The sequence below is a fragment of the Meleagris gallopavo genome, chromosome 21, assembly GCF_000146605.3.
Source record: "Meleagris gallopavo isolate NT-WF06-2002-E0010 breed Aviagen turkey brand Nicholas breeding stock chromosome 21, Turkey_5.1, whole genome shotgun sequence".
NCBI lineage: Eukaryota > Metazoa > Chordata > Aves > Galliformes > Phasianidae > Meleagris > Meleagris gallopavo.
In genome coordinates this window covers 2,018,596-2,039,884 of record NC_015031.2, presented here as the reverse complement: position 1 = coordinate 2,039,884, position 21,289 = coordinate 2,018,596, and the positions used below count along the sequence as shown (strand labels likewise).

Below are 21,289 nucleotides of genomic sequence, written 5' to 3'. Positions count from 1 at the left end.
TCATGTGGATAAAAAATGGGATTGAAGGGTTAAGATAGTTTATTCAAAGGCTATCAGCATTTTGCTTGTGTGTGTTTTGGGGATCAGCTCCTGCTAGAAGTGCAAGCTGTTAACTCTGCCATTGATTTTCCTTGTGCTGTGTTAAGCACTGGGAAAAGAACCACTTCCCCCATGATTACAGTCCCTGGCCATAATGGTCCAGAGGCCAGCACAGACCTGAAGCTAATTGGTACTTGGCAGACCAATGCAGCCACAAACGTCCCAAGAAATTAGTTTGGCCTTTTATCCAGCAACTCCCAATCCGTACGCTAGTGATTAACAGCCCTGCCTTCCCTCAAGGGGAACTTGTGCAAGGATAAATATATCAGAGTTGGAGGTCTTTGGACAAAAAACAAGATAAATACACCCTGAAGGACCTGGAGCAGTGCTGCATGGGAATGTTTGGCAGCAAGTTACCTTGAGCCTCTCCTGATCAGAACTGCAAAAAAATCTGCATGAAGTTGAGGCCTTGACTCTGTGGACGTTTCTCGTTGTTTACAATACTTTGCTACAGCAGTGATAGCTGCATATCTATGGTGTGGGGAGAGCACTAGCTGTGATTTACACATCTCTTGTTTGTATTAGGGAGCAAACACAAGTTCAGAAACCAGACCTGTCACCTATGACAGAAGCACTTTGGGTCCTTTGCCACTTCTGCCCATGCCTGGCTGTGGTGGCTTCATTGCAATGCAGGATGTGCAAACTTTCGGTTGCTTGAAGGCTTACCGAGGCTTCCTTCCCTTCTTTCCTTCCTTCCTTCCTTCCTTCCCTGCCCAGATTTGCATACATACAGTGAGAGAAAGCTGAGATGGCAGGAAAGAAAAACAGATGCCTTAATTTCAGGATGCATTCTGCTTGAACTTGCTCTGAACTTTGTAAATACAGGACACCTGACATCATACTCATTTACAGTATGTTTATTTCTCAGTGCATTACATGAAAGGTCTTTGGTATTTGTGGGTTCTTGAATACTGTTCCCACTCTGCTCTGTAAGAAAATGCTGAATACAAAACATTCCATATACAGTAACAAAACCCATAGCAAATAAAGAGAAATAGGTATCTTGAACAATAACATAGCAATATGAAAACAGGTAAGTAACCATGCAAGAGGTGGAACAAACAGGTTGTGTTTACAACAAACATTAGAGCCTGCCATAAATTAACTCATCGTGTCAGAAGAGATTATTTATTTGTGTTCTAAGTAAAGAAACTACACGACTGCAGAATACTGCATATGGCTGCCCTATTAAAGACCAAATGTTGTATAGCTTATTACAATGGGACCATTTGCACACGTACAAAACACACTGATATAAATAAAAAGATATTGTGTAAAATAAGTAGTGAAAAAGTTAACATTTCCTTCTGTGGGTGGGAATGTGCACTGTGGACAGTTATAGCACCTTTGAATTGCCTGGTTTTAAAGCAATAATGGAAACTGCAAGTAGTTTAACCCCTATATCACCAAGCACGGAATGTAATGTCGAGTAAAGCAGAAGCTGTAAACATGGAAGAGAAAGAATTTCCAATATATTGTACTAAGAAGTAATTCCAGAAGCTGATTGTCTTTTGGAAGCCTTTGTCACAGTGGTCAAGTTCATTACATTAAAACAGTTCATTGAAGAGACTGGGATTGAAACTGAATCCCAGAGCCAAACTTTCAGGAAGCCACATGTGAGCCATGTGCTCTGCTCCACTGCAAGCAGTACCAGTTCCTGTGAGCTGGAGGCTTGGATCTGCTTGTTACGGCCTGTCCCTGCCCCTATGGAAGGTGATGGGAAAATTATTGTGGAGTTTGGTGGGAGCAGATGAGGGTTCTTATCTCTGGTTTATTCTTATTCCCCCAGGTTCCTATCAATTCTTTACAGTAAGTGCAAATTGGATACTCTGAAGAGAAGCATTCCCCACCTCCCAGGTGTACCAGGTTGCTGGTGAACGTCAGGGTGCACAAGTTGCAAAGATTTTCAGTTGTGCAATGTGCTTCTGGTTAGCTCATGGCAAGGAAAATGCATTTCTACCACCAGAACTGATCCAAGTTAGAAACACACTGGCATTCAAAGAAACATGAAGAATTTCAAGGAAGTCTTAGGAAAAAAAGGAAAAGAACACACTATGGTATTGCACAGTATGCATGTAAGATAAAGCACTAAACATTTCAATTAAAATATATTTCTAAATGAGCACGCATCCAAATAAATCCACTCTCTAAGTTACACAGACATGGCAAGATGCGTAGATGCCCAGGCTAAATGAATCTTAGTATCCTGCCTAAGATGGGAAACGTGGTTGGAGTGGTTGGCTTAGTCATGAATATCATTAATTGCTGAGTGTGAGGCTGTGTTCACCTTTACAGCTTATTTAAACTGGGACTGTACAAGAGCATGGTCCAACCGTTGTGTAAGTGGTGAGGAACAAAACTCCAAATGAGAGGGAAAGTTGGTTTAATCCCACTGTAACCCAACTTAAAGATACAGTACCACATGAAAGAGAGATACAGGTAACAAAGCAAGAAGTGTGGAGAGCAAAAGCTGACACAGCTCTTAAATCAATTTGGAAAAGGCAATAATTAAAACTGTTGCAACCCAAACCTAACCAATGTTCTGACTGTTGGCTTGGCAGGATTAATTGGAAACAACTTCAATTACATTTCCTTTCATCTTACCATTAATTTGTTTTAAATAATTTCTTCATTTAAAATCTGAAATCCTAGTCAATATGAATGAAGAAAGTACTCATTAAGCTAATGCAATAGCTTGGAATTCATAAGGGCAAACTAGGAGGGAGAAACATTTCTCTTTCAATTCAATGTGAAGGCTCCAAAAATGCCAGGGAAATGAAAATGGACCCATTGTTCTTTTGCTCCAAATTCAACCCTGAAGTTATAGGACCAGTGAAATGAATTTTAATGTTTCCCCTTTTCAAGATTGCTGATTGTTTAATTCCTGAATCTGCCATGAGAAAACCCTAATATAGCCAGTACCTCTAGCTTGCACCAATCTGCTCAGCTATTTTAGCTTGATCTGTGATTTCTCCTCAGCTATTTATTTAGCTGTACAGCAGTAGAAGCTTCTCCATGTGGACAATTTTCTGTTACTTACTAAGCATCAACTTATGCTATTTTGCCTGTTTTGAAAAGGATGGTTGGATTTCTAGGGAACGGGGCCAAACAAACCCACTTGGCAAACTCAGTCATTCTAAAGTAGCCTTTATCCTGTTCATTTCTGAAAATATAATGCCCTTCAGAGGAAACATTTGGGTGTTACGATGTCTCTGTATGTTTACAATATATGCAGAAGGTCAATTTAATGTGTGGTCAATGGGCTGGCAAAACTCCTTCACTTTAAGGTTCATTTCCACTATAGCGTTTGTGTTTTTGCCTTAGAAAGGTCACTTTGGACGATGAGGATTCCTGAATGCATGGGCCATACATACATACGTTGGTTTCTACAAAAGCTTTTGACAAAAAATAGTTGTAGCAATACAGCTTGCCTCTTTCAGATAGCTGGACCTTGCACTAGGAAGCAGACAGAATGCAACAAATGTTTGTGACTGATGCATTAAGATGACAACTTGCTCACTTTTGTTCTGGTCTGAACTTAAAAATTTGACAGAACAGTGATAAATGTATATATACACCTAAGTAAAAATAGTACCATTGGTTGTGTCGATCAGTCTTAGCCTTTCTGACAAAATTCAATGTCTACATGAATGGTTTGTCTAATTGGATTTGCACAGAAGGTGTAGGAGAGTCATTGGTCACTGAAGGGCAGGTTCAGTCTCTTCTCCTTGAATGCTGGGACTCAAAAAGTTGTTACTGCAAATAGTAGAATGATTTTGTATTTAGCTTCTGAGTGCAGGATAAACTCCTGTCAAGACTAATTCCAGAGTGTGATTTGCTGTTACACTGTCTGGGGATTCAAGTAGCAAGGATTCACCCATAGAATAAAAAAAACCCCATGGTAATACTTTTCCTTATTGATGTAGAGTTAAGAAACTATTGCAAAACATTTTCTGAGAATAGTTACTGGTGTTACTTAATTTTCTCTGTATGTATGTGCAAAATGAACACAGCATGGTAAAACTCCATTGCAGTTCCATCATATTCCATCCATACTGCTCTAAATTTTCACAGAAAGTCAAATCTCATTGAAGTCAGTGCACGCTATCAACATTTTCATCAAAAGTCCTTTCACCAATACAAATAATGCCATTCACATGCAATCAGCAACATGAAGAGTAGAGATTTTGATGCTAAATTCTGAACAGTAATTGGAATTTTCAGATGAACAGTTTAAAATGTTCTGGAATTTTCCAATTTGTTCTTTGCTTAAGAGAAATCCTTGCAGATAAGAATGCTTTAAAGGCTTATGAAAGTGTTACCTTCAACTGGGAGTCAGCTTGACACCACTGCATGAAACAAAAGCAGATGCCACCAACTATACTGAAGGACAAGGTTAAGGTTTGGCTTTGAGCCTAGTTGGGATCGATTATGTCAGCCAGTTAAGCAGGGCTTTACTGAGTAACTTTCAAGGGCTGTGGGGAAACAAGGGAATAATTAAACTCTGGAGACATATTCAGGAGGTGTCATTGCTATGGACAGCTTCCAAGGGTACATGACATCTGGTATCCCAAAGGCAAAATAACAAAATCAAGAAAGTGTCCATAAGACCCTCTCCAAGCTATGGGTAAGATACTCCCTGCAATAAGGGCATAGCATTGGCCAGGTAAGCAAACCCAATTGCCAATACTAGAGCTTCCTACTCTCTTCATTTGCACTCTGCAATTAAGCACTGGGATACTGTATCTTTAACTGGTGGACGGGCAGGGAGAAGACAGAGATGCTCCTACTTCATCCGACTGCTTCTCCTTTTGGCTTCACTGTCATCCAGCAGCGAAGAGAGGATCTGGTAGGCTTGAGGCTGCTGAGGTCCTCCACGCTTGATCTTGATGCTGCTTCGCAGAGGGGAACCCGGGATCACGTCTTGTCCAGAGCCTGGCTCAATGGAAGATAAAGAGTCTGTAAGGAGAGAAAGTCACGGGAAAGCACTATTTAAAAGGGGAGGCTAAGGAAAGACTGAATGGGCCTTTCTGAATGATTCCTCTTCTGGAAGAAGTGTCGTCCCTCCTGCTGTCTTTCTGTCCAGCAAGAAGTCGTGTTTGCTGCCACCATGCTACTCCAATATTTAGCCCTGTCTGAACTCTTTGGGGTAAATACTAGTACTGCAAGCAACACAGCAGCTCCTGTTCCTATTTGTCACCTCGTTTATAAAAGCACTGCTGTGTTATTGATCACAATTTGCCTTGGGCTGCAACGGCTACTCAGCATTGCCCACAGACTCCTGTTAGTGAAGGATAAAGCATTAGCAAGGAGTCACACAGAAGTGATGTTCCTGGGGATAGAGGTACCATTTCACTCCTTGTGAAGGTGGACATCTTTCCTGAAAGGACTGAATGAAAAGCTTGATCCACCCTAGGCTACAGCCACATAAGCAATAAAGCTGGGAATAAATATTAGCTGTCTGCTCTCCCAGCATGCTTCATGTTAACACATATGTCCTCTTTCTACAGCATCCTGCCTTCCAGAGCTAGATGTGCTTTTGACTACGGCCACTCTTCAATTTTCCCAGCAGTCAGCAGCAGATGCTGCCAATGCGATGCTGCCTCATCACTTGGAACGCCCTGCTTTCTTCCTTTTACCTTCAGAGAGGAATGTTTGTTTGCTCATTTCCCTGCCAAGGGTTCAACCTCACACACCAGGTCCCCCAGCCTCGGTTCATTCGCTTGAGGCAGCACTTCCACGCCAAGGGAGCATTGGCTGCAGGATTTGTGCTGTGCTCGCTGCAAGCACACACTGCCAAACAGTTTGGGCTTTCCTGTGTCCTGCTGGGCTGCTCTCCACTGTTTGCTGGGCCAGATAATCTCACACTGTCCTCCCACTGCAGAGAAGAGGTTTGTTTGCTGGTATGTTTTGCCTTGTTGCTTGGGTGGCTGTGGTTTTGAAACCATGAAGTTTCCTGGGAAAATGAGAGCATGCGATTGGCATTTTGTGCGTGGGTCTCTGAACTGGGTGGAATTGAGCTACCCAGGAACCTGTGGTAAGATTTGTGACACTTCCACTGGGAAAACCACCAGGTGGTTGGTGCTGGGTGACTTAGAGCTGCGTGGTGCCATTCACTGCAAGGGAGGTCTGTGCTCAAGGAAACCCTGCTTTGTTGCATTATGTCTTTTTCCATTTTTTCTTTTTAAACCATATTCACGAACAGAGATGAACATAATAGCATAAGGAAAACATGCTTCATTTTCTAAGTTCTTTTTCTAAGTAGTATTTTTGTAGAGTCTGTCTTAAGAATGGAACTGTTTCAAAAAAAGCAGAATGAAAACATAATTATCTGCACTGTTACTGGATAAAAAGGGAAATATTTATATGAAGTCATGCAACATAGGTGTTTAAACATAGTTTTTAAATGCTGTGCAATTAAAAATCATCTACTTTTGCTGATGTAGTTACATTGGTATAGAGCATATAGAGATATAAATAACTCATGTCCATCCGAGGCAATAGCAGAAAACACACTTATGACAGTAAAAATGGCTTGCTGAAATGCTGCTGAAATGCCAAACAGAGAACATGTAAAATTGGGAAACCAGGCAGTTCTACAGTGGCAAATTTTGTGTGTATTCTCCAGTTCATGCTCCATTGTCTATACAAGTTTGTAGAGCTGATTTTTTGCTTTACAGTAAAAGCAGAGATGCAAAGTAAAAGATCATGAAGGGTTAGACCCTGGGTCCTGTATCTGTGACATCCACTGGGCTGTAGTTACAGACAGGGTTCCCCTTCCACTCCTACCAGAAGACCAGGCAGGCAGACATGGATTGCTGCATAGGGAGCCTAATGGGCATCTTCCTGGCACCGTCACCAGGTGAAAGCAAACAAGCACAAAAATATCTCTTCTTGGTCTATAAAATCCAGTGAAAACATGAAGCAAACTAGGATTAATGCAGAGGTAAGGTCAAGATGACTGCAGTTAAAATCATGGGTTCATGATTCATGATTTCCCAAAGCTCATACTGCTGCCTGTTGCTTTGGAATTAGTGCTTTGGGCCTCTGAAAGGTACATCTCCATCGAACAGTGAGGATGGTGTAGAGACCCAAGCCTGTTCAGCCGTACAATGGAGCACTACACACCAACACTATTTTGGCTTTGAAGTGCCCAACAGCATTTTCATTTTAGCAGCGTGCTGGCTGCAGGAGTGGTTTGTGGGCTCTCAAAGCCTATTGCACTACTGCTTTAAGTCATTTGGAACTTCTGGATAATTAAACCAAGCATTTGCCATTTAAATATCCAAAAGCCACTTCAGAATAGAAGTGGATGTTGATCTGAGGGAAGGTGTGGTAGCAGCTCCATTTCAAAGCAGGGCCAAGAATGAAGTTCCATGGCCAAGCAAGGCCATGTGAGGTTCCTAATTAAACTATCCAGTTAAGAAATATTCAGCTCAGTGTCATGGAGCAGCCTTGTGTCTCACAGCCTGAGATAGTAGATTCAACCAGTATTTTGCTTCTGCTGTGTTTCAACTGGGAAGAAATTGGCACAGCAACTTTTGGCAGCTCTGAGAGAATTGATTCTCAAATATCACCAAGGGAGAAGTCTGATCTATGATGACTACACAACCCCACACTCTGGTTAAGGGAAGAAAGCAGTCATAAAGGGATGACGCCACACATTGCACCCGTGATGGGAGAGCAAACAGCCTCAATAGAAAATATAAATTCTATCTGAATGAGGAACACGTGAGACTTTCTTTAAATCTGACTGTGAAAATAGGTTTGGTGTCAGTTGTAATAATGAGAACTTCGTGGATCATTCATTTTTTGGGTAACATTGGCAGAGACTTAGAACACTGGGAGGACATCTAATCATCAGGCAGCTTTCTGAATAGAGACCCAGCTGTATGGAAAAGAAAACTCCAGCGACGCTTACCATGAATTCCTATCATATGCTCTAGAATCAAGACTCTCTCAGCTAAAATCTTCAGAGCTTCTCGAAGTTGTTGAACACCTTCCCCCTGGAAGACAGAAAAGAAAACCAACAGTGCTAAATATTTGCAGAACAGGCTTCTTGTACATAATGTTGGCTCAGTAATGCCAAACTGTGCAGTGTAAATATTTAACAAGAGAAGTCATAAAAAAATGAGATAAGCTGCAAGAGTAAAGTTGGAATGCAGGAGAAATCTCTAAAGAAAATCTCCTCAGTTATACCCTACATTTGCAGAGCCTCTGACTAAGCCAAACCTTTCACTTTGATTCCTGCTTCTGCAGTGAGTCAAACCCAGGGTGTATATTCCTGTCAAATATGTTATGTTATGCAGCTTATGTTAATACTGTACTGTACTACCTGGAGAACAGGTTTTGCTCTTGCCTGACGTTTACTCTGAACGTCATTGAGTTTCTTGGATTTTCTCTTCATTGGGACACCAGAAAAGTGAGAGGGTTGGCAAGCCCCATCTTGCTTCTGCCTTATAAACTGGAACAGTGGCACATGTGCTCATCCTGATGGACTTGAGCCAGCAGTGTGTGCTTGAAGGCCAACAGTACTGTGGGCTATATCAAAAGAGGAGTGGCCAGCAGGGAGAGAGAGGTGACTGTCCCTCTCTACTCTGCCCTCATGAGGCCCCAGCTGGAATACTGCATCCAGGTCTGGGACCCAAATCAGAGGAAAAATGGGGAGTTTTTGAAAAGGGTCTAGAAGAGGGCCACAAAGATGATCAGAGGGCTGGAACACCTCTCCTATGAAGATGGACTGAAGGAGCTGGGCTTGTTCAATTTAGGGAAGAGAAGGCTGTGGGGTGACCTCATTATAGCCTTCTGGTATTTAAAAGGGGATTATAAACAGGAGGGTAGTCAACTTTTTGTATGGATAGATAGTGACAGAACAAGGAGGAATGGTTTTAAACTAGAGGGAAGAGTTAGATTAGATGTTGGGGAGAAGTTTTTCACTGAGAGGGTGGTGAGGTGCTGCCCAGATTGGTTTTGGATGTCCCAACCCTAGAGGTGTTTAATGGTTGGATGGGGATCTGATCTAGTACTTGATCTGGTGCCTGGCAACACTGCCTGCAGCAGGGGGGCTGGAACTTGATGAGCCCTGAGCTCCCTTCCAACCCAAGCCATTCTATGAGTCTATGACTTTGTTCTGCCTCTCACCAAGCTCTGAGGCTGGTCATAGGTAGCCTTTTCTTACCTTGCAGAAGCTTTGTATGGGGGAATAACATCTGGGGGCTGAGGAGGTGTTCAGCATGCAGAAGGGCAGCTGACAACATGGCCAACAGACCACCAAGACCTGGCTTTCTAGCATGCAGTATGTTGTATACTAAGGTTCATCTCTTCTGCTGCCCTTTTAACTGGTGACAGGAGCCCTGCCCCTCACAAACTGAAAGGACTATGTTTAAAAGACAGTAAAGAGTTACAAAGTAAAGCAAAAACAAAAAAAACACATGCTTACATCAGCACCTTTATCACCTTCCTCGCCCTTCTTGCCTGGTTCACCCTAAAACAAACAAGAAAGAGATCATTTGTCTCCATATGACTGAGGATCCTGCCCAGAATCACTTCCCTCCAATGGACCACTGTAAAGATGAGTCCTGAGCACTGCTATTTCTACATTGATAAACTTGGCTGGGGGTGGCCAAGCTGCAAGGGGGGCTGCCTGCCATGGCCTAGACCTACAACAGATCTCAATGAACGATGTTTTAGTCCACAACATTGAGAAAGAAATGCTATTCTCCTCCCCCAAACATGCAATTGTGCATCTTTGATTTACACCATAAAATCCCTCCATTCTTCTTTCATTAATTACTCATATCATTTTCTGCCTCTGAAGATGCTCATTAAGCTTTCTGTGAGCAAAATCCCTACGTGCTGTGAACACTGGTCTGATGTTCCCCCTAACCAGGGAGTTCGTGCATTTCCTGAAGAACAGAAGACACAAAGAGATTAAGTCAAAAGCTAAAAACAAAGCCTAACAAATGGCTGAATGAAATAGGGTGGAAATGCCTGGACTCTTCAGACTCACTGGACATCCCTGAGATACTTGCAAAGCAGGGAATTGGGATGGGATGAAGGGCTGAAGAAAAGATTGTAGGAGCTGTACAGTATGATGAGATGGAATTAAGGAGGGGTGAAGAGAAACTTCCCAGAGGAACCAGGATCTCTCTGAATGCTGCCGGTCAAGACAACCAACTTGTTCCACTCACTTTCAACCAAACTTCAACTCTGTAGCCATATGTGCCTGTGCAGACATCTCCTGTGTGCACTGGTTCAGCTACTGCCAAGAAATCGTTTGGCCAAGTCTCTTAATCTCATTAAAGGCTTTCCAGCTCAGCTTGGCAGATCAAGGTGCAAGAGAGCAGCTGATGTACCTTGGGTTAACAATGCCCACCTCTGAGCTCTGGTAGTGCCAGGAACCTCACGGGGTAGGGAGGGGCTTCTGACTGCCAGACTTTGGCTAGAGGGGATCTACAAACATGGCATATCTCCTCTGTTGGCATATTGCCTTCCTGATCACTGCTCTTCCACCTCTGATCTGTCAATAGGACTTTGTCAGCAGTCCTTTCCTGCAGTGCACTTTATGCCACTGACTACCTTGTTGAGAAAACACCATTAGCAGAAGGTGGCTGGTAAGGCTGCAGAGCATGAATACTACCTTGCTTTGCACTGTGCAGTTAGGGCTTCCCATGAGGCAAAAGCTATCAACAGAACTTAGAGCAAGCAACCTCCTCTCCTAAAAAAATCAATGAGAATCTGGCTGCTACGTGATACATCTGGCTCTACAAGGAAGACTCACAGCTGCAAGGCACCAGCTCCATTCCTTGAGCCACCCAAGGTGGAGAAAGCCTATGGGATCACTCTGACACACTCCACATTTCAGTGCTATGCTTCACACGCTTCATGTTCCATTTGGAGAGGAATACTTAAGGTAAGGCTTCCTATTGAGCAAACCTCTGAGCTGGAGTCAGTTGATCTGAGCATGGCATCTGAGAGCTGGCTGAACCAGCTGCAGACCAGCTCGGTGTTTTTATGGTACCAAACCCAACTGAGTCTCGTTCACACCCGCAAGTACATCACTTACAGGAAATCCCTTAATGCCCCTCTCTCCAGTCAGACCTGCTTGCCCCTGTTGGAAATAAAGTAAGTGTCATTAGGAGATGTTTTTCCATTTGACAAGAACACAGTGTCATTTTTTACTAGTGGAATTAAGATGGCTTAATGAAAAACCTTACACTTGGGATAATAAGAAGAAATTCCTCTCCCTTGACATTATCACTTAGAGACAGCAAAAGGGGGTCATGGTTTTCTGTCAAGCATCAGCTCCAAATCCCATCACACTTCGGGGAAGTTTGGTTAAATACTGAGCTACTCCACTCGATACCCTCTCCGTAAGATGATTAGCAATTTCTTGAACTTTACAGCAGTCAGTTATATTATAGCAGGAAGGAATTTGGCTGGAGATTTGTTTCTCACAAAGACACAGCATTCTTCTCTCTAGTAAAACAGACAGGCTGATGCTGCCCCAGACAGCAAACAGAGCCCAGGACTCCCACAGAGCACAGATTTAATCTGCCTCCTGCTCCACACACACGTCCCTGCGTTAACTCCAGCAGCTACTGATCAAACCCACACACAGTATTTTGGTTGATTTGTTTCTTTTTCCTGCTGTGCTGATTTTCACATTGTTCTCTGTGCTTTCTTCTTTCTTTTTGGCTAAACTAAAACATTTTGGAACGGTATGTGTTGGTCGAATGAAACGCCATCAAATTCAACATCTTTTTAGACCCTGTTTTCCTCTGCAGCTCTGGTTTCCCACCCCAGGACACGCTGGAGCAAAGCAGAATCCCTAACTAGGAGAAAAGCTATAGATTATTTCATAAGAAAGCAGGAGCAGGGCAAGAGGAGGCAAAATTTAAAAGCATCTTAAGAAATCTATTGATGAAACAACCACATATTGAAACTGGCTCTTCTCCCCTAAACATAAACAGAAACAAACCCATCCTTTTGTTCCTCAAAAACCATCTAGCTGGCGGCAGCTTTTTGTAGCATTTGCCAAAAAGGGAGAGCTGCTTTGTTACTCTGTCCATCCCACTGCTGCTTTGTAGAACACAAATGGGCCTTGGGCATCTCAAAACATTACTGCAGAGACCTGTGCAATGCACAGCCAGACAGCATCAGACAAAGGCCCACACTGACACAGAGAGCGCCAGGAGGAAGCCCACTTTGTCAGGTGCCCTGAGCATCTTCAAAGGGAAATGCTTGGATTCTGCACTGGAAGGAGCAAGGGCTGTGAAAAAGCAGAGGCAAGCAGCAAACACAGAGAGGAGACATAACAACACACTAGAAATCATAAACAGACTGTTCTCGGTGTCCAGGGGGAACAGAAAAGGATGTTATCAGCTTAAAGGGGATCAAAGGATATTTAGGTTGGATGTTAGAAATATCTTTTATCCCAGGCTCTCAAGAACTGCACCTCTGCAGACTGCCTGCGGATGATGTGACGCATCCCTCGCTGGCACTCGTTAAGAATTAGATGAACAGAGACTGATCATGAATGGCACACACAAATTTGCCATCGAGGGGATGTGCTCAGACTGCTTCAGGTCTCTTTCTACATCTGTTCTTTCTGAGATTAAGCAGGAAGAATGTATAATAACATTTTCTCATACCTCAACAGATACTGTCAACCCTCCCCTGCTTTTCTTTGTAGCTGCACAGCTCTGTGTAAAGCCAGCCCTAATTTGTATCCACCAAACCCCAAATTGCAGCATGTTGTTGTCAAAACCAGCATTCAAATCCACACTCACAAAAGACAAAAAGCACACAGAACGTCCTACAGAAATTCTGCCAGAAAAAGCGATCAGCTCTGCTTTCCATGCTAAGAAAGAAAGGACAGGAAACAGCATTTTTCTATTTAAGAAAGCATTGTGTATTTGAAAATCTCATTTGTCCCAAACCTAGAAGGAGAGGTACAGCTCTGAATATGTACGAGGAAGGAATGAGATCAGAGTCTCAAGCATTTGTACTGAATGTGGACACTGTGCATCACAGCTTTTGTTTCAGAGGAAGTGCAGTAACAGTCTTAGCAATATGACCAACCACAAACTAAAGCACCGTGTTAAGGGAATCATTGAGGAAGAGCTCTTACCAGTTTCCTGGATGGAAACTAGACGCCTTGTTAAATGGCATTCCTTCTTTTCTGTTTTAACTGAAAGTTAGCATTTAATGGCAACAAGCTGTAGTGGCTAGCCTGTACTGAAATTACAGTTACGGTTTCACTCTTTATTAGAACCTTAAACTCTAGGCCCAAAAATGCATCAGAGTCTAATCTATTAGTAAAGCCAATAAATGCCCAAAGTGGGTGACCTGCATAAGATGTTGTCACTTGAAATGCTCTCTATCTTTCAGGTGGTTTCTTATGTAAGGAATGGGGACCGAGAACCCATAAAATGGGCAAAGACGCTCAAATAAATATAAGTTTTTTGAAAGCATATGTACTCCACTCTCAGATATCCTCTTCTCTTTCATGTGAAGTCCCTCAGGAGAACATGAAACAACCCACCTGGGCATTGCACAGTCTGGACAGAGGAACATAAGTATTTCCCTAGTTATTCTCATGAATTCAAAAAGTCACCAAATAGGAGTTAACCAATTTGTATTTGCCTTTTTTAGCTCCTTTAGTCACCCTTCTGTTTTTTGGAGTACTGAGCAGAAAAAAAGGAGATGCACATCATCTACAGCTACCTACCTGCAGGCAGTGACCTCCAATGTGATGGTAAAAGAGGCACTTGGAAGAAAAGAGAATTTGCTCCCTACAGCTGCAGCACAAGAGCATGCCTATATAGCCACCACTGCAGATACCTTTTTCTTTTTTTCCTAACAGGTGCCAGCCAACATTTTTCTTCTCTCTTTCTTTAATTCTTTGGCCGTTCCACAGTAGGGTCTCAGTAACGTTCCACAGTCCGTCTGTGCCCACTTCCACATTTTGCAGATCTAACTGCTCAATGACTGCACCACGTACTAAGATCTCAGGTGATTTTCTGTCCCTCAGAAGCAATTTCAAAGACCGTGGCCTTTTGGAGAGTAAACTTGACAGAAACAGCTGTAGGCCAAACTGCCATCTGAAACCTTCCTTAAATGCTGGAGTGGGGATCTGACATGGATATATCCTTGTTAAGATTTTTCTCTGTTCATTCCTAAATTTCATCTGTGTGGAAATAATATTGAAACAGCCTTTCTTGCTATAGTTATTAACACTTGACCCATTGAGGACTGAGGTATAGCAAACTTTCTAAATAAATTAAGAGCATCACTTGACCTGGGGAAAAACTTTGGTTCAGGAGAAGTCTGATGAGCTTTCACTGCATTACCATCACAGATGGAAGTCATCAGAACATCTAAAACAGTCCACACTAAAGAGCTTTGGTTGGCAGAAGAAGGCTGGCCTCTGCCAGGTTTAACATTCCAAGTATTTATTACCTCTGTCTCCTTAGGGAACACCAGACTCTATGTAAGTTATTCAGTCTTTTATCTGTATGGGAAACCTTCATCTTGTTGGTTTGTTTTGTTTTTTTTTTTGCAAAAGACTTAGAAACTCTACATTTAAAATCGGTCATGGCTGCAGTCCCACGGAATCTGAAAGAGTTGTATAAATTTCTAAGGCATTCACCCAGATCTCGCTGGGAATCCTCCACATACATAAAACCTTACCCTCTCTCCTCGGTCTCCTTTGGAGCCTTTGGGCCCAGGTTGTCCTGGAGAGCCTGGTAAGCCCTAGAAGAGATGCATGACAAGAAGAAATTAGTTCCTACTGCACATCCATTATGGAGATATAGCCAATACATTTCCCAGTGATCCTCAGCTTCTGTAAACCCCATATATGCATTAAGTGATTGGGCTGGATTCTTGTTTGCCCTCAAGCAATAACAATGGAAGCTCTTTTTGCAGATATCTTAAGCCCTATATTTTCTACATATTCCTCTTTTCAGTTCTCTCAATGAACTGCATGCTGCTGATATAACATTTTGTGAAGGGTCAGTGTGACAGGATAGTTCTTGTTCTCAGTGACTGAGAAGAAATTAACAAATAGATGGTATGGTTAGCCTAAAAATCCCCACTGCTTTCCCCCTTCATAATTGCCTCAGTGGGTGGCATGAGTAACCATACATACCTGAAAATTAATTGGATTGTGTAGTGGAAATTATTTTGAAGCGATTCACTCACCCTAATAAACAATTTTCAAATTAAGCCCAATCTCTACTAATAATTTTGCTCCCTGGGTTGAGTAAATCTATAAAGCAAGTCACCAGTGGTTATGAAGGGTGTTGTCTCCAGACTTCTACTAATTGAACTGCTCTGCAGAAATCGATCCAAATTCTTAAATCACCCACCCAGTGAAGCCACAGTGAGAAACCAGGCAGAAAGAGAACAATATTGTTTATATTTACCATGTCAGCTCCACATGACCGTATGCAAGACGCTTTTTTCCACCTCAAGTGACTTGAACATCTCCTTGGAGACTGCAGCACAAGGAACCCCAGCTCCATTTCAGGCAGCTGCTGCTTCAAGCTGACTTGTTTAATAACAGCCCCCAGTAACCACCACCTCTCAGCATCCAGAGAAATGGGCTTTCTAGCACAGCTGCCAGGAACCTCAGCCTGTAGTGAAGTGGCCCGACAAGGTCAGGCCTTAGTGTTTCAAGGGACAATGGGAGGAACGCTCTCCCAGTTTTAGGATTTTGAGGGACTAATGGAGAAGCACTCTCTCAGCTTCATCTGGGAGGCAGCACTGCTCACCATTATCACGTTGCTCCTTGCATGCAGTCAGTCCAACCAGCTCACCACCAACTTGTGCAAGCTGGCAGCTTAGCTACACCACCCCTGGGCTCACAAAAGATGCAGAAATTCAAGTGTGATATAGGAGGTTAACTAGGGCTGGCAAGCAAGGTAGGGCACAGACCAGATTTGGCCTTATGTCAAAAAGCAGCGTGAACAAAGCTCAAGTGTCCATAGGTGACCTCTGCACTCGACAGCGCTCTACATTCGATTTCAGTGTGCATTTGCAGAGGGATGCTCAAGGAACACTGAATTAAACAAGTCTGTTGTTAAAAATAAAAAATTTATAATGCGTGCCGTATGTGAAAAAGCCAGACTCTATTAAAGAACCTATTTATGAATTGTGAATTACCTTATATTTAATCATGTTAAACTGCAACTGTCGTTTTGCTGCCAAATTTCCCACTGTGCTCATATCTATCTGGAGTTTCTCACCGCTCTCCAGAGCATTCACTAATTGAAATGATTCTGCTACACTGGCAAAATTTCACTAACTTGCTCTCATTGCTTCTTCAAAGTGATTAATAAATACATAGTAGAAGTCTCCTTTCTCTAATTTCCAGCAATCCCAAACCTGTCATATCAGGATCTAAGTCACATCCGTTGTCTAAATTACTTAACCTTTCCCTCTCTTCTGTACTCCTCAGTCATTTTTATCTCTTTAGTCAGTAAGATACCTAATATTGAAATATTTGTTGTCACTGGTTTGCCTCTACAGTAAGAAACATTCATCGCAAACTGGAGTCCTGTTGTATCAGCCAACCACCATCTGCAGCACTTTAGCCACTCATTATTCATCATAACCTCCATTTTTTCAACTTCTTTTTTCATCCATGTGGCTATTTTGCTCTTCTATCATAAACATTCTTTTGACTGAGTTTACAACTCTCCATAATTATCCTGGCCTCCACAGTTTTGGTATCAATATCTAATCAGTCAAACTGATTGGAATTTGTGAAGTTTGTACTGAATGGAAAGCGCTGTTTCCAATAAATTAGGATGAAGAAATTCACCTTGGTGAACTGGTGAATTCTCAATGACACATTTTTCCTTTTTTATGTGATCCACAGGAAATGCAGTGTTTTTCTATCACAATGTTAGTAAAATCCACATCAAATCCTTTGCATCAACCCAGGCTATGGTGAAATGTTCTGACACAGTAACAGCAAGATATGTTGTTATGATTGAGGGAAAACCTGGAAAGTATAACCATTTCAACATCTTAACCCAGTTCATTATGAAAAACAGGTATGAAAATCACAGACTTTTATGAGGAGCCAGACATTGCATCTAAGACCTATCAAATAATTCTCCTCTTTCTGAAATGAGAAGATGCTCCACACCTACCCCCCAACTCTGCCTCTCAGCCCAAAGCAGGAAAACCCTTACTTGTGATCCAGGGACTCCGATAGGTCCTGGAGGCCCTTTGGGTCCTGATGCACCTGGTGGTCCTGGTGGGAATCATCAGTTGAAATAATGTTAAGGAGACTTGGAAGGATCTTAAATTTCAAACATACACATTTCCTTTTATTGTTCTATTTCATCTCTCAGGGGTGAGAGCCATTCATTGATCCCAAGACTGCAGCATAAGTACTACATCATGCACTGGATTCTTGGACACCCATATCCTAATATCACACATGCCTTAGGGAAGATCTTAGAGCTCTGGGAGGAAAAAAAGGTGAAAGTAGGCAGGATGGATGACAGCAAGGTGCTGCAAAATAACAGCTCTGAAAAAATCTTAAGCTAGATCCATGAAACATCAGAGCAGACTGCTGTTTTAGAAATGGAGGAAGTCCTGTAGGTGGCCAGGGAAGTCTGCAAGTCTGCATGAGTCAGTCTCTGGTGCTGATGAACACAAAGGAGACAGAGGTTGGATGTAGCCAGAACGAGAAGCCAACTGTGGCAAAGCAAAGCACTCTTTTGTTCTTTGCAGGCTCACTCCAGTAGCAAAAAATTTCTTTTTAAGTCTGTATCACAGAAGAGGCCGTTTCCAGGACATGTTAAACACTGCCTGAACAGGTCAAATTGTTTTACAGTCACAGAACAAATTCATTATTTTTGGAAAGATAATTATATCCCAACTGCAGCTGTTAAATTGTACCTGGAAATGAGAGACAGGATATTTGCTTAGTCTGAATTTAGTAATACTCCTCTCTGCTTTGGTTGTCAAAACCCTTGAGATGAAACAACGCAGACATGATATACAAAGTACAGCTGAATTAGCCTCAATCATTAATGCATCATACAAATGCTTAAGTCGGAGAATAAAGGAACTGAAGGATAAATTAAAGGCCCTCATAATGAAAGGAAAAGTTTTCTGCAACTGATGGGAGTTCACTCCTAAATATGTATCATACTGGGAAATGCTGACGTTTGCAGGAATATTATCATTTAAGCCACCTATCAGCATTGAGAAACAGATGATTTGCTACTGAATTTTGGTCTAGATTCTGATGTCAGTTATACATTGCAAATCTGGATTAGCTCAAACCATCTCCAAAGTTTGCAGAGATATCACTGAGAGCAGCTGGTCAGATCCTGCTCAGTAGAGCTCTACAGCAACCAGACAGGATTGCACCAGCAGTACAGAGAACAGCTCTGCTCCCACAGAGGAATTCAAAGGGCAACCCACTCTTAAAGGCACTCTTCAATTATTCCCTTTTCAGAGTACGTCCTCTCAAAGCAGCAAGGAAACATTGGAAGTCACAAGAAAAATCTGTCTCTATAAACAGATAAGAACTGGTTACTTCTTGCCATCCTACCCACTCCCAGACCCATGGCTCCACAGCCCTTCCACTGAGGACTACATGCTTTCCCTGCAGGCATCCCACAGCACACTTCCTCTCTCCCTCAGATTCTTTTGCTCCTCTTCCCCATCACTACAGCTTCGCAGCTCAACTGAGTGCATTACCTGGGGGTCCCACGGGGCCCGGTGCTCCCCGCGGTCCTGGCAGGCCAGCCATGATGGTATCTATGACGGTGGAGGCCAACTGGGGTTCTCCATCTGTGTTAAAAAGCAGAAGAGTCAGTGTCCCTACAGCAAGAGCTGCCCAGTGCCAGGACTTTCTCTCCAAAACCCTCTGGCGCCTGTTGCTGGTGAAGGGCAGCAGAGCTTCTGGATGCAAGATCTGGACTCCAGGAGCAATCCAAGAGCATAGGCTGTATCCCCCAGATCTCATCCCATCTCTGCTGAGCCCTGAAGAATTGTCCTTTCTGTCCAAAAACTGGTGTGCCTGCACACCCATATTGTATTACCTTTGGAATGCTGAAGCAGTTTAAGAGTAGCTCTGCACTGTACAGCAATAATTATTTTAGCTTGTGCAGGTCTGGGGAACAGGTGGAGATGGGAGCAGAGCAGGGAGAGGGAAGCCATTAGCAGAAACTGGAGTAATGTTGTGCTTTTGCACATCTTTCTTAGTCGTCTCCTGCTGGAAGTAAAGCTCATCAGCCTGTAGCTGTTCACATCTTTGAACCACTGGGCTTACCACTTCAGTTGGTAACTGAAGAGTAAAAAAAACAACTACATATGAAATAAAAACACCCTTTTTTATTGCAAAACCAAAACCATCAACAATTCTGTTGCCGCAGACCTGCACTGCAGCATGCCAGCAGTCCATGGGGTACTTGTACAGCAGCATCTTTCACCTGAGCATCCCACAACACTGCTTGACACTGTGGAAACCAAGGCATGAAAATTCCACAACTGGCAGAGACACCAATTACACAAAGCAAGGAAGGGAACAACCCCCATGTCTTGATGCTATGAAGATTCACAGTCCATTCCCCTGGCCAGTGCTATAGAGCCAACAGCAGGTTTCCTGATTATGCCTGGAGATCTTGACTCTGTTAACCCTCTGAGAAGTCCACATTTTCCACATTTGGAGGCCACCAGAATGAAGAATGCCCATCTCTTCCTGCCCATGGCCTCAAACACCCTTTCACCCATCAATTTAACTCATTGTGCTGAAATTCTAGGGAACTTTTTGCAGGTGTAAAATTCTGCAGGTGGCTCACTGCTCTACTGATGACAATATCAAATAGTACCAGGAAGATGGGAGGGATGTTTGTTTTCTCTGCAGGATTCAGCCAAAACAACATACAGTAGAATCTCCAGAAACATTATCAGACACATCACAAAGCCTTTTCAAATTCTAGAGCACTGGCAACAACAGAGAAAATGTTCACTGTCCTTGTTTGAAAGCATCTCCAAGGGAAATTGTGAAATCTTTTCAACTGCCAGGGACGACAGTATATGTCTGCAATGCCTTCCTAGCAGCAGGGCAGCACGAGATCTAACTCAGGTCCCTCTGAGAGCCAAATTTTGAGCCTAAAACTTGAATGTATACAGGTATTTCTTTGACTATTGTTTCCAGACCCATCCATCTTCCCTTCTTCACAAAACAGCTGAGACTGTTTTTTTTGTTCAGAAGGGAAGGTACCCAAGTGAAGTGTGTAATCCAATTAATTTGAGTTTTATTTGACCATGTCAAAATCCATCACGGTTCGGGAGTAAGATGAGATTGGGAAATGAGCATCGAAGAGCAATTGCAGAGCCTTTTGTTTTTAAAGAACGAGCGGCCAACAAAATGAAATGTGTATCCACTGAGAGGAGGAGAGGATAGGCTACAAATGAACTGGGATTTAATTACTGCTGGAGGTAAACCAGGAACAAGCATTTGGGTTACAAAACATTCCTGCTAAGTTGGTACGTTATTACAATGATGGAGTTATACCCCACAAATCCACCCACCCTGACATCAGATCCACTGGACTCGAAGTTATTTATGAAGGGCAATTTGGTAACTGTGACACAGAAGAGAGCAATGTCTCAGTTCTAACACTGAATTGAATCTAACCACATACCTGATGCATGCTTTTGTAAGTGGCAGAGAAGGAAAGCAATGCTGCAGCAGCGGCCCCAACAGAGGGGCAGGGCAGTCTGGCTTCTGGCTTGTATCTCATGTTTCTGACTAAGGGATAAATTCCCCCTTTATAAGCTTGATTTGTTGAGACAGGATGGAAATGAAGTAATCCTGTCCTAATTTCTTTCTGCTACCTGATCTGGAGGGAGACAACTGGGACCAATTTCTTTACCACCGCACTGTGAAACTGTGAGAAAATGTCTCCCCATTTTTGGCTTCTGCCTACTGATAAACACTGCCAACAAGAACTCATTGTGATTAATAAAGGCGCATGCATTAACCATGTTCAGGCGGAACCAAACACTGCAGTATTAATAATAATCCAATACAGCTTTCTCACATCTCTGTGGGTGCACATGCCCATTACCAGGAATATGCTTCCCTCTGCTGTCAGCAGCTGGAATCTTGTGTTTATAGTTTTCAGATGTGCTCCATTAAAAAGAAAAA

The 21,289-nt window shown here is 42.8% G+C and overlaps 1 protein-coding gene across 1 annotated transcript; it reads right to left on the bottom strand.

The window, feature by feature from the left end:
- Window positions 1–940: 940 nt before the first annotated feature.
- Window positions 941–19,165, bottom strand: COL26A1 (collagen type XXVI alpha 1 chain). The gene is made up of 7 exons (XM_031556485.1): window positions 18,832–19,165; window positions 17,307–17,368; window positions 14,794–14,856; window positions 11,165–11,209; window positions 9,539–9,583; window positions 8,021–8,105; window positions 941–5,058 (listed from the first exon to the last, which is right to left on the bottom strand). Exons 1-7 carry the CDS (start codon window positions 19,163–19,165, stop codon window positions 4,886–4,888), a joined length of 807 nt encoding a protein of 268 aa, XP_031412345.1. The 3' UTR covers window positions 941–4,885.
- Window positions 19,166–21,289: the final 2,124 nt, after the last annotated feature.

Excerpts from the sequence above, each read along its gene's own strand:
- COL26A1 (XM_031556485.1), bottom strand. The coding sequence starts at position 19,165 with ATGGGTGTGCAGGCACACCAGTTTTTGGACAGAAAGGACAATTCTTCA. Across the intron at positions 8,106-9,538 it reads AAGGTGATAAAGGTGCTGAT|GGGGAAGGTGTTCAACAACT; the intron begins GTAAGCATGTGT and ends TCTGTCTTCCAG. Across the intron at positions 5,059-8,020 it reads GCATATGATAGGAATTCATG|ACTCTTTATCTTCCATTGAG; the intron begins GTAAGCGTCGCT and ends CTCTCCTTACAG.